This window comes from Ursus maritimus, unplaced genomic scaffold (genome assembly GCF_017311325.1).
Source record: "Ursus maritimus isolate PB19 unplaced genomic scaffold, ASM1731132v1 scaffold_16, whole genome shotgun sequence".
Lineage (NCBI taxonomy): Eukaryota > Metazoa > Chordata > Mammalia > Carnivora > Ursidae > Ursus > Ursus maritimus.
The window spans coordinates 38,852,458-38,870,623 of NW_024424008.1; the positions used below are offsets into that span (position 1 = coordinate 38,852,458).

General features: G+C 37.4%; 1 protein-coding gene across 7 annotated transcripts in view; it reads left to right on the top strand.

The window, feature by feature from the left end:
• Window positions 1-18,166, top strand: part of ZBTB44 (zinc finger and BTB domain containing 44) — a 76,200-nt gene that overhangs the window by 37,278 nt on the left and 20,756 nt on the right. For 5 of the 7 annotated variants that reach the window (XM_040631022.1, XM_040631021.1, XM_040631023.1 and 2 more), the window contains exons 2-3: window positions 23-1,096; window positions 17,318-17,402. In XM_040631022.1, coding sequence (XP_040486956.1) covers window positions 79-1,096; window positions 17,318-17,402 — 1,103 coding nt within the window. In that variant the 5' untranslated portion in view covers window positions 23-78. The remainder of the gene's footprint in view (window positions 1-22; window positions 1,097-17,317; window positions 17,403-18,166) is intronic. The other 2 variants (XM_040631026.1, XM_040631027.1) reach the window with 1 other exon arrangement.

Sequence of the window (18,166 nt, forward strand, 5' to 3'; positions counted from 1 at the left end):
GCTTATTTTATGTATTTTTTAGGACATTTCTGATTCATTTGCATCCTTGAAGAGCATCTGTAGAAGAGGAAGGAAAAGATGGGTGTGAAAACATTTACTCATAGCTCCTCTTCCCACAGCCAGGAAATGCTTGGAAAGCTAAATATGCTGCGAAATGATGGACATTTTTGTGATATCACTATTCGTGTCCAGGACAAAATCTTCCGGGCACATAAGGTGGTACTAGCAGCTTGCAGTGATTTCTTTCGCACCAAACTTGTAGGCCAAGCAGAGGATGAGAACAAGAATGTGTTGGATTTGCATCATGTTACAGTGACTGGCTTTATACCCCTTTTAGAATATGCTTACACAGCCACTCTGTCAATTAACACAGAAAATATCATTGATGTGCTAGCTGCAGCCAGCTATATGCAAATGTTTAGTGTTGCCAGCACCTGCTCAGAGTTCATGAAATCAAGCATTTTATGGAATACACCCAACAGCCAACCAGAAAAGGGTCTAGATGCTGGACAAGAAAATAACTCTAACTGCAATTTTACTTCTCGAGATGGAAGTATTTCGCCTGTGTCTTCAGAGTGCAGTGTGGTAGAAAGAACCATTCCTGTCTGCCGAGAGTCCCGGAGAAAGCGCAAAAGCTACATTGTTATGTCTCCTGAAAGTCCTGTTAAGTGTAGCACGCAAACGAGTTCTCCCCAGGTATTGAATTCTTCAGCTTCCTACTCAGAAAATAGAAATCAACCAGTTGATTCTTCTTTAGCTTTTCCCTGGACTTTTCCTTTTGGAATTGATCGAAGGATTCAGCCTGATAAGGTTAAGCAGGCAGAAAATACCCGGACTTTAGAATTACCTGGCCCATCTGAGACAGGGAGAAGAATGACTGATTATGTGACTTGTGAGAGCACAAAAACTACCTTGCCTATGGGTACTGAAGAAGATGTCCGGGTCAAAGTAGAAAGGTTAAGTGATGAGGAGGTCCATGAGGAAGTGTCTCAGCCTGTCAGTGCATCTCAGAGTTCACTGAGTGATCAGCAGACAGTGCCAGGAAGTGAACAAGTCCAAGAAGACCTTCTGATTAGTCCACAGTCTTCCTCTATAGGTATAATGTCTTCTGTGTTTTTCATGATACTGTAAAGTCAACTTGAGCATTTTTTTTTCCAATTTGAGCATTTTTAAGTACGTTTTAGATAAAAGTTTTGTGCTGGATCCTATAGGAATTATGAAAAAGAATAAAACATGGTAACTGGATTTTTTAGATACTCTTAGTACTTTATTCTTTTTTTTACAAGTTATGCATTGAGAAAGAAAAAAGACAGCTTAACAATTTCTGACAGGTCAAAGGCAGATTATGTTATATATGAATTGTGAATTATTTTCAATGCAGAATATACAAGTTTGTAAAAATCCAGTTAGTGTTTTATTCTTTGTCAGAATATTTATCGAAAACTTACCCTATGCGAAACATTGGGGATATATGATGAAAAAGACATAGTCCCTGCATCGGAGGGTTTAATAGTCTAATTGAGGAAACAGAGGTGTAAATCAGTGATTAGTACTAGGCTAGAGATATGAACAAAGTGTTGAGGGTCACAAAGGAAAGAGCAAGTTAACACTACATATTTGAGCTGGATTTTAGTCACTAAGTATGAGTTTGCCCAGGAGAGGGAATGACTTTTCTTAAAAATGAATAAAAGCCCAGAGATGTGGAAAACCATTACATGTTTGGGAAGTGGCAAATTCAGTTTAAAATGATGTGAACAAACTGAGGGCTTCAGAGGGGAGGGGGGTGGGGGAATGGGATAGGCTGGTGATGGGTAGTAAGGAGGGCACATATTGCATGGTGCACTGGGTGTTATACGCAACTAATGAATCATGGAACTTTACATCAAAAACCAGGGATGTACTGTATGGTGACTAACATAATATAATTTAAAAAATCATTATAATATAAAAAAAATAAAATAAAATGATGTGAACAAACCATGGAAGCCTGCAAGTATTGGAAATAATGAGAGATAAGAGAAAATGAGCAGTTGAGAGCATATCATGAAGAATCTTAAACCCTAGTTTCAGTTAGGATTGCATTTAACTATATATAACAGATCCCATCAAAGTGGCTTAGATGAAACGGGGTTTTATTTTTATCACATAAAATGTTCAGAAGTATGAAGTCCAGGACTGGTATGGTGGTTTTACAGTGTAATCAGTGTGGCCTACGTCCCTTGGATATTTATAATCCACCATCCTTAGTTTGTCAGTTTCATTGATATGCTTATTGCTTCATAGTTAAAAGATGCTTGCTTCATCTTTAGTCTCATATTCTAGAAGGGGGCAGTGCTTATATCAAGAAAGCACAAATGTTCCCAGAAATCCTTTAAAAAGCTGCCAGATTGTATCATGTGGTCTTTCCTAGCTGTGAGGGAATCTGAGGAGATATGTCTATTAGTTGGGTATATAACTGCCTCAAACAAAATTGGAGGAGAATGGATACTATGTGCAACTAGCCTTGTCGGCCACAGCTAGGCCACATAAGCTTCAGTGTTTTCCTCTTGGTAATAAGGAGTCTACCTTAAAGGGAATAAAAATAAGACACTTACAGATATTTACGAAAATTAATTTGGTATTAGTATGCAGGGGCGTTTGGCTGGGCAGAGACAGTCTCAGAAACTAGTTACAGTAGAGTTGTTTTTGTATGAATGAAGATGCTTAGAGTAAAACTATAAAGAGATAAGAGACTTCGTAAAGGAAGAATCATTACTACCTGATGATATTGAATATGGATGGTGGGAATGGGAGGGCTGACTAGAAAAATGACTAGAAAAATAGTGATAGCATTTTATTATATTCACTGATTCTAAGTCATAATTTTTCATATTATCTAAAAAGAGATATGTATTACAATTAATCTTTTACAGTTACTTTTTCTTAATGATACAAAAAATAATGGTAATTATAGAATGGATAGGAGTCTATTAAATTCTGTTACTGCAATATGAAAGTCAGTGGAAGAAGGTGGGAACCTAGTTTTAAGAGTAAGTCAACAAAGTCAGTTCTGTGTGAATTATGCTTGGGTGATGACCAAGTAATGTCACGCTACAAAGCAGTTGAAAAAGCAAGATTGGTGAAATCAAGACTGAAGATTACCAGTTTAGGGGTTTTCTTTTAGCAGTGACAGATTGAATCTCAACAGGAAAAAATATATATAATTTAAAACCAAAGGACTGATCCTTGAGAAATATCTATATTCAGGGAGAGAAGAAAAGCCATAAAGAATAATGAGGAGGATTTCTCCAAAAGATTGGAGAACCAGGAATATTGTATTAATTTTGTTGATTTCTTGAATTTTGACCCACTGTATGAGTTTCTCAGTGTCATTACAAAGTGTACTGCAGACTGGATGATACAAAACAATAGTTTATTCTGTCATAGTTCAGAAGGCCAGATTCTGAAATCAAGGTGTTGTTGGGGCCATGCTCCCTTAGAAGGTTGTAGAAAAGGATTCTTTCTTGCCTCTTCCTAGCTTCTGGCAGTTACTAAATACCCCTTGCTGTTCCTCAACTTATAGTTGCATCCCTCTGATTGCTACCTCCATCTTCATGTGGCCTTCATGTGTTTCTGGCTCCAAGTCTCCCTTAACCTTATAAGGACACTAGTCCTTGGATCAGGGCCAGCCCTGCTCAGGATGACCTCATCTAACTTGATTACATCTGCAAAGACCCTATTTCCAAATAGGATCACATTCCTACATATCAGGGGTTAGGACTTGAACATAACTTTTTGGGAGACACAGTTGTACCCACAGCACCAACTAAAAATCATATTCCTGAATTTGGGTCAAGATGTTTTTTTTCTTTTTTTAAATTTTAATTCCAGTATAATTAATATAAAGTGTTACATTAGTTACAGGTGTACAATATAACGATGCAACAATTCTGTATATTACTCAGTGCTCATCATGATAAGTGTGCTCTAAATCCCCCTCACCTATTTCAGTCACCTCCCCTGTGGTAACAACCATCAATGTTCTCTATATTTGAGTCTGTTTTTTGGTTTTGTTTTTTTTTCTTTGTTTCTGAAATTCCACATATGAGTGAAATCATAAGGTATTTGTCTTTCTCTGACTTATTTAACTTAGCATTATTTATACCTTCTAGATCCATCCATATTATTGTAAATGACAGGATTTCATTCTTTTTTATGGCTGAGCAGTATTCATGTGTGTGTGTGTGTGTGTGTGTACACACTACATCTTTAACCTTTCTTTCATCCGTCGATGGACATGATACTTTTGAAGAATTCCAGTGACCACGCATTCAATAATATATTTAATGTTAGCTGTTTGTTCATACGACCAAGTTTTTGTTAAATACTAGTCTTTAATCCTCAGAACACCTTCTGAATAATGAACTGTTTAATGAATATTACTATTTTAATCATTTTATCTAAGAACTTAGGAACCAAATATCAATCTGACTCAATATCTTGCTAACTAGGCGTGTGAAATAGTCTGATTTTACCTCTCTCCGGTATATCTAATCAGTTGAGCTTTTTGCCTTTCTACCTTACTAACATGATTAAATAGAGAAGTTAGGAACTTAAATAGAATAACCTATCTGTTATATAAGTATGCTTTATTTCTAATATATACTATCAAAGACGCAGATTCTATTATAAAGCTGACATGTGAATAGGTAAGATCTGAGTATCATATAATCAAATAATCCAAAAGAGTTGTTTTCCTTGCCTTCATAGTAAATGTACTAATCATTCTCAATTAACCTATCTTAACTCCAGATGTATACAATAAAACAAAGCTTTACAGTAAAGTTAAATTCCTGGAGTGTAGTAGGCAGTCAAAAAGTGTGGGCAGGAGAAAGGAAAAATATGTGTGGTACCTTTTTTCTGTATTCCATAAGAATACTTCATAAGAGTACTTAATTTTACTATTAATTTATTAAAGAAGATATCTAAAAGGTGGTTTGTCTTTCATAGGGACTGAGAATATAATATTTAACACATTCATTATTACAAAAAAAATTTTTTTTAAGATTTTATTTGTTTGAGAGAGAGAGCACAAGCAGGGAGGAGGGGCAGAGGGAGAGGAGATGCCCCCCCCCCCAAGCGGGGAGCCTGATGTGGGGCTCCATCCCAGGACCCTGAGATCATGACCTGAGCTGAAGGCAGACGCTTAACCGATTGAGTGACCCAGGCGCCCAGTATTACAAAATTCTGAAATAGTAATTTGATTATCCATGAAGTTAATTCAGATAGGATTTGACCTGTTCTTTTAAGTTCCTTTTATTAAAGCCAGGTAGCCCAGCAGGGGATTGTAAAATCTGACATCCCCAGTTTAGAGCAAATAGAAGCAATAAATACAGCAAATTTAAAAGAGAAAAAAAATCTGCTAAGTTTTGGTTGGATCTTGGTACTCAAAAAGATGGTCATTAATATCTGGTATAGTTTTAAGAAAAAATATAAGTGAGAAGGACTTCATGATATGGCTTTATTATTTGTCTTGAAGTATTCAATTATCTTTAGACACCAAAGACAAAGTAAATAGTTCTAGATAATCCACAGTTTACTGTGTTAAAGGAATTCAATTTTTTCTAAACTTTAAAATCTACCATCAAAAGTAAAGCAATTGTTACAGGGGGTCAGTTATATTAAGGGATAATTTGACAGTTTTTTCTGTAGCAGTAGTGAATAGATAATTTGTGGAGGTGGGCAGCTAGAATAATGGTGGAATTACAACATTGACCATATGGAGAAGTAGTATAACTAATGATTAAAAGTTCAGGGGTTGGAGTGAGATCTAGAATCCGCTATTGGTTTCTGCCACATAATAGATGTGTGACATTGAGGAAGTCATTTAACCTCACTGAGTTCCCATAACTGTAAAGTAAGGGTAGTAATACCTATCTATGAATTATGTCCGTGCCATCCAGCAAAATACCACCAGGAACATAGTAGTTGTACAATTTGGGGTAGTAGTTTTTAATGTCTGAAAATCCCTACCAGTTACCACAAATACACAGGGTAAGTTAGTGTGCAGCAGGCACCTGTAAACCCTGTGATCCCATAAAAAGTAGTATCCTAGTGGTGGGGGTTTGGGGAATAGAAGTATCATTCATTACGACAGGAGTGAGTCGGTTTTATATCCCTTAAAACAGACAGATTCCTTGAGGAAACTGTTTATCAGTTAAAACATTTCTGTGAACCAGGCTGAAGTGTCTCTGAAGAGAACAAGCTCTGACTGTCATAATCAGGATGCCCCAGTATTAATGTCTTTCTGATTGAATAGGCCTTGATGATAGGATTGTAATGACTTCAGCAGAAGCATTTTCATGATGTCAGATCAAGGAACATTTTTTCTCAAGGCTCAGAGCTGAAATATAATATGATACAAGGGGCCATTAAAAGGGAAGCTACCTTCTGACATGTTTATAAAGGAATAGTTATTAAATTTTTGTCAGCTAGATCAGATAGAGGATAATAGATTCAGTGATCTGTTAAATTCAAAGTAGTCATTATGGTCTGGAGAAAACCTACAAGAGTTTTGTTTTTCCTTAAGTGACAAAAGGAGATCTTAGGGAGTTGAAAACATTGGGATATAGATGAGAGATCACATTAGTTGTATTAGACAAGATTAGTAGTGATAGTAGATAGTAGTAAAGGGATAAAAAAGACTACTGAAGAATCAGAAAATAAATAGGATTTTGTCATCTTGGGAAGGAGCTACTTTTTAAGTCAGTATCTTCTGAAGATGCCCTCAAAAAGATGTGCTGTATGTCTTCTAAGTTGGGAAATATGAATCTAGTGAACAGTACCTTGAAATTTTACTGCTAAATCAGTTGTTAATAATACCTGATCAGTTCCTTTCTAATGATAGTCAATGACAGATTTTCTCTGGTGGCATCTTTAACGGAAGACCAAAACTCCAGATTTTAAATAATTCAGAAGCTTCTTTGGTGAATGTTTTCATAATGTAGCTCATATCTGTTTATGATAAAGCTGCAAATATCATGTATTCAGTCATATCAGCTAGTAAAAGGTTAGAACGTAAGATTTAAACTAAAATTCCCACTTGTAAACGGCAGCCTATTATTAACTCATTAGGAGTTAATTTGTGAGTCCTAAAGAGCATTTATCTTATTGCCATCAAGGTTTCTTGGCAGTACTTGGGGCTGTGAAAGTTTGAGGGTTTTTAAGTGCTTTTATGACTATAGTTTTAGAATTCCATTTGGTGGGATTCCATTCAGTCAGTTAAGCGTCTGCCTTCCGCTCAGGTCATGATCCCAGAGTCCTGGGATGGAGTCCCCTGTTGGGCTCCTTGCTTAGCAGGGAGCCTGCTTCTCCCTCTCTGTCTGCCTGCTGCTCCCTCTCTCCCTGCTTGTGTGCTCTCTCTCCCCTTCTGTCAAATAAATAAATTAAATCTTAAAAAAAAAAAAAAAGGGAATTCCATTTGTTCTCCTGTTTTGTTTTTATGAATATAAAAAAGTCATAATAAATGTGGTACTTTCTATTTTTTTAACATTCCATTTGTATCTGCCTTCCGCTCAGGTCATGATCCCAGAGTCCTGGGATGGAGTCCCCTGTTGGGCTCCTTGCTTAGCAGGGAGCCTGCTTCTCCCTCTCTGTCTGCCTGCTGCTCCCTCTCTCCCTGCTTGTGTGCTCTCTCTCCCCTTCTGTCAAATAAATAAATTAAATCTTAAAAAAAAAAAAAAAGGGAATTCCATTTGTTCTCCTGTTTTGTTTTTATGAATATAAAAAAGTCATAATAAATGTGGTACTTTCAATTTTTTTAACATTCCATTTGTATTTTTTGTCCCCTTTTTTTTTTTTTTTCTTTTTTTTTTTTGGTCTCTTAAGTCTCTCTTCATTTAGACCAGTGATGTTTTATTATTATTATTATTCAGGTATAATTGACATACAGCATTATATAATGATTCAGTATTTGCATGTATTACAAAGTGATGACAGCAGTAAGTTAACATCTGTTACCACACAACAGAATTTTTGTCTTGTGATGAGAACTTTTCAGATATACTCACTTAGCAACTTTCAGATATGCAGCACAATATTAACTATAGTCACCATGCTATATATTACATCCCCATGATTTAATTATTTTATACTGGAAGCTTGTACCTTTTGACCACCTTTACTTGCTTCTCCCATCCCCCCTCACACACACACACACACACACACACACACACACACACCCCGTCCCGCTTCTGGCACCCACCCCTCTGTTCTCTTGTTTTCTGTTACCTTTTAGCTTGGTTTGTTTATATTCCAGATATAAGTGAGATCATTCAGTATTTGTCTTTCTCTGATTTCACCTAGCATAATGTCCTTAAAGTCCTTCCATGTTGTTGCAAATGGCAAGATTTCTTTTTTTTTTTTTTATGGCTACTTGTTCTCTTTATTTTTCTTGAAGTTTGTGGGTGATAAGGACAGTGGAAAGTCTCAGTAAGATAGAATGTTTATGAAGTTCTTAACAATAGTATCAGTGAGTGTGTGGTCCTGTTACTGGAGAAATAAGTTGGGATTTTCCTAGTCAGAAATATAAAATCTAGTAATTTTCCCCCCACCATTATAGCATAGCTCTTTCGCATGAGAAAGCCTGAAGCCATCCTAAAAATAAACAATAACCAGAACAAACTGATGCTCATTCAGAGGTATTTAATTGTACTTCAGTGTTTGGTCCATATCCATGTCTTACAAGGTTGTGTCAGTGACATCAAGGCCACACATTGGAAATATCCACAGCAGTGCCTCTTAAAATCCCCACTCAAGTGTTGCACAGTGTTGATGCATCTCAAGTGAACAGTCTTGTTTATGTCAGAAGCTCCCCCCACGATGGCCACTTGCAGTTCCAGATTGTCATTGGTGAAATCGGTTTAGAGATAAGTGTATTAATTAGTGTTACAGAGAGGAAACATGAAGGAAGCAGATGTTTGGCCTGGAAGGGGCGGCAGTTTTAGATTGAGACAACTCGTGAGAACTGCAATGGTCCATAGGAATAATGCTTATGTAACTTTTTATTTCAGGGCTCAGCTAAAGGCCAGTTGTCACTGATCAGGGACCAGACAATACCTGATTCTGAGCATATGAAAGTAAGCAAAGCAGTAAGCAAAGCAAAACAGACAAAATTGAAAAAGTCCTTATAAAGTTTTTCTTTTTTAAAACATCTTGATTGAAAAAAAAAACATTGAAATACAACTTACATATAAAATTCACCCATTTAAAGTGTATACTTTAGTGATTGTTAGTATATTCACAAAGTTGTGCAGCCATCCCCACAGTCTAAGTTTATAACATTTTCATCACCCTAGAAAGAAATCCTGTACCTTTAGCAGTGAATCCCTCCTAGTCCCACCCAAGCCCTAGGCAAACACAGATATACTCTATAGATTTGCCTTTTCTAAATATTTCATATAAGTAGGCTCATGCAATATATGGTCTTTTCTGACTGGCTTCTGTCACTTTCTGTAATATCTTCAAGGTTCATCTGTGTCATACCTCGTAGTTTTGAAAAGTTTTTGCCAGAGATCTTCTGAACTCAGCCTCCAGGCCCAGTTCAGATGGACTAATTGGGCCTATTTCCATCCTTATTATAATCTATTCCTCTTATAGACAGGAGTCAACACACTAGACAGACCTATCATAGGAGCAGGTATTAGAAGGCTAGAAAACAATCTCACCAAGAAACGGTGACAAATCTGAGTAGATAACCGAAATATTCCCAAAAGATTTTCTAGGAAAAGAAAATATACCCACCACTGAAGGACTTTAGTATGAAATATTTGAGCTCAATTCATAATGAACTTACCTCCCAGCCAAGGGCAGGTTGCACCTCAAAAGGGATTTTAGATGTGTACTCTGTTAACAAGGTGCCCAGTGCAAAAGAACAAGAATTTCAATTGAATCTCCATTCCTGCCATTGCCTGTTTGCCAGAGACTTCCAGGAGCACAACTATAATTGAGCAAGTTGAGTTTATTGCTCATTTGCATTGTAGGAGATCACACACCCTGGAGTCTTTAGGGCTTCTCAGTAAGAGGATGTTAGAAAGAGCTTAGAGGATTTGGCTTGTGTTAGGTGATTTTAGGGAGAATTCATGGAAGTGGTGGGGTCTGTTCAGGACTGGGGGTACCAGTAAGTGGAGAAAACTATGATTGTGTATCTTTTTTTCTTTTTTCTTTTTAGTAATCTCTACACCCATCGTGGGGCTCCAACTCATGACCCCCGAGATCAGGAGTCACATGCTCTTCCAACTGAGCCAACCAGGCATCCCTATGATTGTGTATCTTAACAAATATCTAGGATTGCAGACTAATGTGAACCTATAGCAGCAGTAACTTTTATTAGCTAGAGAAGGGGATGTTTGGTATTTTTGTAATTGCACAATGACCTTGTTTTTGGCTGTGCTTAAACAAAATTATGTGTCTTGTCTCAGACCATTGTGACCTGGTCTCATGTTGTTGTTCTGTGAGATTGTTTGTGTGCACATAAAGCACCAGGGTCTAGCTCTGACCACAATGCCCACTCCTGAATGTCAGTGTCAGGCCAGTTCCTGGATGTTAGGGGCTGCTTTTCTCTTTCTCAAGTATGAAATGAGATAATCTTTTAAAAACATGTAGAAGAGTGGTGGCACATGGTAGATGTTCAGTGGTGGATGACCACTGGAGTTATTTTTCACCACCCAGAAGAGTTTTTGTGTCTTGGGTACTTAAGCAGTGGTTAGCAGCAGGACAGGAATCCGTTTGATGCTACAGAAGCTGTCGTATAGTACTAATTGGTGGAAGAGAGTAGAATCTCTCTTGATAAGATAACCCTTACCATATAAACTGCTGATTGTCTCTATAAATCTGCTTTACTGTTTCATAAGGTGAGAGCGTTCTGTTCAGAATTCTTAGCTTTCATTACCACTGCAAGCAGAATCCCTATAGTGTAGAAAGGAAACTCCATTTTCATAATTTAAGAAGCATCACTGTACCTCAAGGAAAGTAATATTGTTTGTGTATCCCACTATTAAATTGGTTTAATTAAATTCCAATTCATAGGATTACTTGTGTTATCATTGGCAAAAACCATCACCTTGGGAAAAAGTTTACAAGATTTTTATCAATAGTTGCATAAGTGATGTAACACTCTTTATGTGTCATAATGTCCACAGTACAGATAGAATTCTTAAAGTGTACTTTTTAAGTCTTAATTTAACTTGGGGTAGTTTTTATTTTTAGCTTTTGGTGCATTAATAACCATGGGCAAGAGGAGTATATTCTTTGTTTTAAGAGGGGCCATCTGCTAGATGTATCTTATACTCCATTTTTAGTTCTTTTTTGACCAGCTTTTTTTTTTTTTAAGATTTTTTATTTATTTATTCGACAGAGATAAAGACAGCCAGCGAGAGAGGGAACACAAGCAGGGGGAGGGGGAGAGGAAGAAGCAGGCTCCTAGCGGAGGAGCCTCATGTGAGGCTCGATCCCACAACGCGAGGATCACGCCCTGAGCCGAAGGCAGACGCTTAACCGCTGTGCCACCCAGGCGCCCCTTTTGACCAGCTTTTTAAGCAAACTCTTGACAATGCTGGAATCAGTCCAAAGCAGAGTGGTTTTTATTTCCACCTGACCAAGGCCCTGCGCCCTCTAGAAGTAGTGTGGTCTGATTGTGAGGAGCAAATTGTCAGTTACATCAGTCTTCCTGACTTGCTCTACTCACACCTCTGGTCCTTTTTTGCAAGTCTTTGCCTGTAAGCTTTAATATTGCCTGCACTCTGAAGAGCTGCAGAATACTGCTATAAAGTACATTTTTGTGTGTGTCCATGGTGACCAGGTCCAAATACTGGGATTTTTCCAGTTTTTATCCTAGGACAGATTGAAATGTTAGTGTTGAGTGCCCTTTTCTTTAAGGAAAGAAGTGAGAATTGGGAAGGAAATGTTGACAAGTGAACAGTTCTTTCTTAAAATTAGCAGTATCCGGCCCCCCAATCTGTATTAAAAACAAATCAGAAGTATTGGGAATAAGTTGGATAAGTAGGTATGAGGAAAAGCATAAATGTCTTTTGACAGTAAGGGAANGAGAATATGAAAAGGCACACATAGAAATGCTAAACACACAGCAGTTAGAGTGAGGTTGGGGAGTGGGAGGGAGGTGTGCAGAAAGAATACAGATGCAGTTGGGGATGAATGTAAATGCACACAGTCCTGTGTCCTTTCAAAAAATCCTTATTAATGTATTATAGTGTAATAGTACATAGTATAATAATCAGTATCCTTGATGATTGCCATGACTCATCAAGAGACAAACAAAATTATATTTAGTATTCTTTATATAAGAAGTCAAGGCAAAATGTCACAAATTTTCTAGCACAAATGACTTAAGTAAGTTTGGATGCCTTGAAAGGGATTAGGTTATTTTTTTGGAAAATTTTACTTAAGTGGAAAATGTATTCATTTCTTAATAATGTCAGCTAATTCAAGTGTTCCAAAGGGGAAAACTGAAGTACTGGATTCTAAGTTTTCATGAGAAGGAAATTTCATTCTAAGTGTCCAATAACAGATGATTTTTATTAAATATCCACATGTATATGGTATTGTGCAAACTGTTAGTTCATTTTAGCTTTCATTAAAATACTGCAACCAAAAGCATGCTTGCTGTTAAAGTAGACTACACAACTTTAACTCAGATTTGTTCATTTGGTAAAGCACAGCTTATTTGCATACAATAAATACATTGGCAAAGTTCAGTCTCTGATGAGAACAGCCTAGGTTGTTTGGATCTCCCTCCCGCTAAAAACAACAACGTGAGGGTTTTTTTTAAATTACCTTAGAAGTATTTGAAAGATAGTCGGGGAACTGCCAAGTTAAACTTGGGGTAAGGGGAAGTCAACCCAGAGGTAAATGTATATCAGAGCACTAAAACCAGTTGTTTCCTAAGACATTTGCCAGAAAACAAATGGGCTTTGGTTCATCAACTCAAAGAGCAAGGCAAACAGAAGTTAAGGCCCAGAGCATGTGAAAGCTGCTCTTAGAGACCTTGCTCTACACTAAGTTGGGACCCCACAGGACTTCCCACTACAACTAAATCGGCTCCCCTTCCTCTAGACTTCAGAGGAATGTGGAAATAGCTGCCTTGGCAGTGGGCAGAGTAGAAGATGGAAAGGAAAAGGTGTAAAAAACACATCTCTGAGAAGTTGTGGCCACTGACCAGCCCTCTTGCAGATATAGAACCTGATTATTCCTTGCACAAGTAGGCCAGGGAATTTCAGTGAATTTGGTTTAGGTAGTGCCCTCCAGGAACCTAGCAGAAGCAAACATAAAGCTTCTCTGGAAGAGGGCATATCCATCCTAACCTAAGCAAATCATTCTCTCTACAAATCATTTTCAAGGGCAATTACCGCTGTGAAAGACAACCGGGGTATACAAGGAAACACAGCAGAGAGAGAACCAACAGGAAAACAAAAACAGGCAGCAGAAATAAATTGGCATAGTTTTCACACACAGATATAAAATGAATATGCTTACCAAGTTTAATGAAATAAACTTGAACAATAATTACAACAGTATACTGTAAAAAGTTGTAGCAGATTTGAGGGGGAAGAAAAATAGGACTTCCAGAAAAGAAAAAAGCAACCGAAAAAAGAACTCTGTCAGCATTTTGGTAGCAGATTGGATTTTGCAGGAGAGAGAATCGGTGAATCAGAAGATAAATTAAAAGAAATCACTTGTGGGATGGCTGCGTGGCTCAGTTGGTTAAGCATCTGCCTTCAGCTCAGGTCATGATCCCAGGGTCCTGGGATCGAGTCCCACATCTGCTTTTCCCTCTGCCTGCTGTTCCCCCTGCTTGTGTGCATATGTGTTCTCTCTCTCTCTCTCTCTGACAAATAAATAACATCTTTAAAAGAAAGAAAGAAAGAAATCACCTGAATGCTGCCCAGAGAGAGACTGTATTGTATTAAGGTTCTCCAGAGAAACAGAACCAATGGGATCTATATATAGGTATATAGAAGGAGATTTCTTAGGATGGATTCACTCACATGATTATGGAGGATAAGTCCCATAGTCTACCATCTACCAGCTGGAGGCCCTGGAAGGCCGGTGGTGTCATTCCAGTACAAATCCGAAGGTCTGAGAACTGGAGGGCTGGTGGTATAAGGAGGTCTCAAGTCCAAAGGCCCATGAACTGGAAGTGCCGGTGTCCAAGAACAGAAGATGGATATCCCAGCTCAAGCAGAGAGAGAGTAGATTTGCCCTTCTACCTTTTTGTTCTATTCTGGCCTCAACAGTTTGGGTGAACACCCCCCCCCCCGAAATTGGTGAGGAGAATCTTCTTTACTCAGCCTACTGATTCAGATGCTAATATTTTCCAGAAATGTTCTTACAGACACACCCAGCAATAATGTTTTACCAGGTATCTTGGCATCCTTAGCCCAGTCAAGTTGATACACAAAATTAACCATCACAGGACAGTGGTAGAAACTACTGTGAAGAAGAGGATAAAGGTTATGGACAATATAAACGTAGGTTTGATGGAGCCCTAAGAAGGGAAGAGAATGGCTGAGAATTTTCTAGAATTGATGAAAAACACCAATCCATAGATTAGAGGCCAGCAAATCCCAAATAGGAATAATAAAAATTCAAACCTAGATCCATTATACAGAAAATTCAGAAAATAATAAGACAAAACAAGACATTACCTTCAAAAGAATGACTTCTGAAACCAGTGGAATAATATCCTCAATGTGCTAAAAGAAAGTAACTGCCGATCTAGATGTCTACAAACAGTGAAAATATCTCTCGAGAATGAAGGTGAAACAAAGGCAGAAGCAAAGTGAGCACAGGTGGAAAGTCTAATATACAAGAAGGAATGAAGAGCGAAGGAAGAGGTCAAATATATGGACAAATGTAGGTAAACATTGCTTGCATAAAAGAATAATGATGTTTTGTGGGACTTTATCAAAACAAAGAAGTAAAATACACAGTAATAAGTTGCAGAATATGAGTATGTGGAAAATGGAGTTAAACTCTTCAAAGATCTGTAATGTTCAAAGGTTTTGCTTAACTTCAGACTTTGGTAATTGTGTGTCTATTTTCCAAAGTAACCAGTAAAAATAGGGAAAGATTATATCATTTCCAAACCAAAAGTAGAGGGGAAATAGCATGATTATTATCATTTATGTTTAAAAAGCTTGTTTTAAAATGTATAAAGAAATGCAAAGGGCCAAGAATAGCCAAGGAGTTCAGGAAGCAAATGAACAAGGTGAGAAGACTTACTGCTCCATCGGATCATGAAGCTCTGGTAACTGAAGACTGGCATTAATTTAAGTTCAGACAAGCAGATGGGACTAATAGAGAACCTGGAAACAGACCCACACACTTAGAGGCCTACAGAGCAGAGAAGAAAAGACAGACTTTTCAGTAAATGTGTTTGATTATGAAATCAGCTCCAGGTGGATTAAAGAAAAGACCTAAACGTCAAGGGCAAAACAAAATCTTTCATAAGATTACTTCAGATAGGGAGGGATTTTTATTTTTTATTTTTTTAAGGTTTTATTTTTAAGTAACCTCTACATTCAACATGGGGCTCAAACTCACAACCCTGAGATCAAGAGTCATGTGCTCCACCGACTAAGCTAGCCAGGCACCCCAGGATTTTTAAAAACAAGACCAAAGGACACAGCCGTAAAGGAAAATACTTATAAATTCAGTTAAATTAAAAATTAAATTTTGGTCATCTAAAGACAAGCCATGGAAGGGAGAAAAATATTTGTAACATGTGTCACTGAAATATGAAAAAAACTCGTAATAAAATGCAGACAACTCAATAACAGGACTCGAACAGGCATTTCACAGAACAGGGGGTTCAGTAAATATATGAAAAGGTTCTCAACCTCATTGGTAATAAGGGAAATATAACTCAAACCACAATGAAATATTGCTCCACACCCACCAGATTGGCAAAATTTTAAAAAATTCAACGATAGCGGGTATTGCTAAGGAGGTAGAATGACAGAATTCTCATTCGTTGCAAGTAGTGATGAAAATTTAGTACCATCACTTTGGAAAAGAGTTTAGCATTTTCTAATAAAGATACACATATCCTATGACCTAGCAATTTCTTTTTTTTTTTTTTTCAAGATTTTTTATTTATTTATTTGAGAGAGACAAGCAGAGATAGCACAAGCGGAGGAGAGGGAGAAGCAGGCTCCCCTCTGAGCAGGGAGCCCAGTGTGGGGCTCAATCCCAGGACCCTGAGATCATGACCTGACCTGAAGATAGATGCTTAATGAACTGAGCCACCAGGTGCCCCAACTCAACAATTTCTATAGTTAGGTATAGATAACCCTAAAAAAACATGCATATGTGCATTAAGTTACTTGCACAAGAATATTCACAGCAGCATTGTTCATATTAGCCTGAAACTGTACGTTAAAAGTGAAATGGCTATATAGATTATGAATATTACAAACAGTATAAACTTTCACCTATAATAGCATGGATCAGTCCACAATATTGAAAGAAAGAAGACATAAGAGTACATACAGTGTAATTCAATGTATATAAAGTTTGCAGGCAGTAATACAAAACTGTACTGTTGATGGTGAGGGCAGCCGATTTCCCTTAAAGGGCATGATAGTGTTTTAGACTCAGCTGCCATGTGGTCTCTGTCACAACTGCAATGACTCTGCTCTGCCACTGGTATAAAAGCAGCCCTAGATGGTTCGTGGCTGTGTTCCAGCAAGAACCAACCCATAGTTTATAGGTACATATGTTGGAAATAAAATTACTTTTAAAAAGAAGAGGGACAAGAAAAAGGGGAAGGAAGTAATGACCATAAAAGAAAAGTGTTTACCTCTTGGAAGGAGGGGTTTGTGATCAGGGTAGGGTAAATGGGGACTTACAGGATGCTGGCGGTATTTTAGTGGGACTTGTATAGAGGTTGCACAGATATGTATTCACTTTATAGCTGTCTCTTGAATTCTACATAAAAGTTCTATGTACGGTCATATGTCACAAAGTTTTCAAAAATAAAACTAGTGCTTCCTTAAATGATTGTTACAACATTATTTAATTTTATGCAGATTTTTGTTTAGTTTACATTTGAATTTGCTTGTTTCTGAAACTTATATCAAAGAAATACTCCTAAAAGAATTTAAGTAGTAATATAAGGCTGTTGTCTTACATATGATTTCTAGTTAACGATTTCTTTATGTTCTGTGTTTTAGGGGCTTGGAGATACAGATTGCAATTAATATCTTGGCTTATTTATACCACAGTATTGACAGCTGTCCTCTTTTTGTCCTTGTATTCACAGGCTCAGTGGATGAAGGCGTCACTGAGGGGTTACCTACACTTCAGAGCACTTCCGGCACCAATGCTCATCCAGATGATGATGATCGGTTAGTGCCAACGTAGTATGTCCTTTTCTTATAAAGGGCTGTATTTGCAACTATACATCCAAACACTGTAACTGGATATAAGAAGTTTATTGGTACCTCATTTTATTTTTCAGAGTAAAGAGGTCATTACATCATGAATTAGACCAGCTATACAGCGTTTTTTGGCATTTTAAATCTGCCCAGGCCCATTACTTCTAACTAGTATCTATATCAGGGATTGGTGAACTATGAACTGCAGGCCAATTCCAGTTCACCATCTTTATTTGTAAATCAGATGTTCCAGTAAGCCATGCTCATTTGTTTATGCGAATTGTCTGTGAATGGGCAAGTTGAGTGGTTGAAACAGAGATCATGTGATGTGCAAAGCCAAAAATATTTATTGTTTGACCTACTACAGAGAACGATTGCCAAGTCCTCATCTATATACCCATAACTCCCAATTCATTACCTTCAGACTGTCCCTCCCTGCTTCATATTTCCACATAGATATATAAGGGGCATTTCAGACTTAACATTGGCTAACTCCCCACCTAAATCCTGCTCATCCAGTCTTCCCCATCTCTAAACATCATCATCAGTTAAATGTACAAAAGCACAGCATTGAGAGAAATATGTACTATATAATATAATATAATTATATAATATATTATACATATAGTATATAGTATGTTTGGGCAATATGAGAAGAAATGAGGCTGGAAAAGTAACAGAACCCAGATCATAAGGATCTCCTATGCTTTGCAAAGGGGTTTAGACTTTGAAGG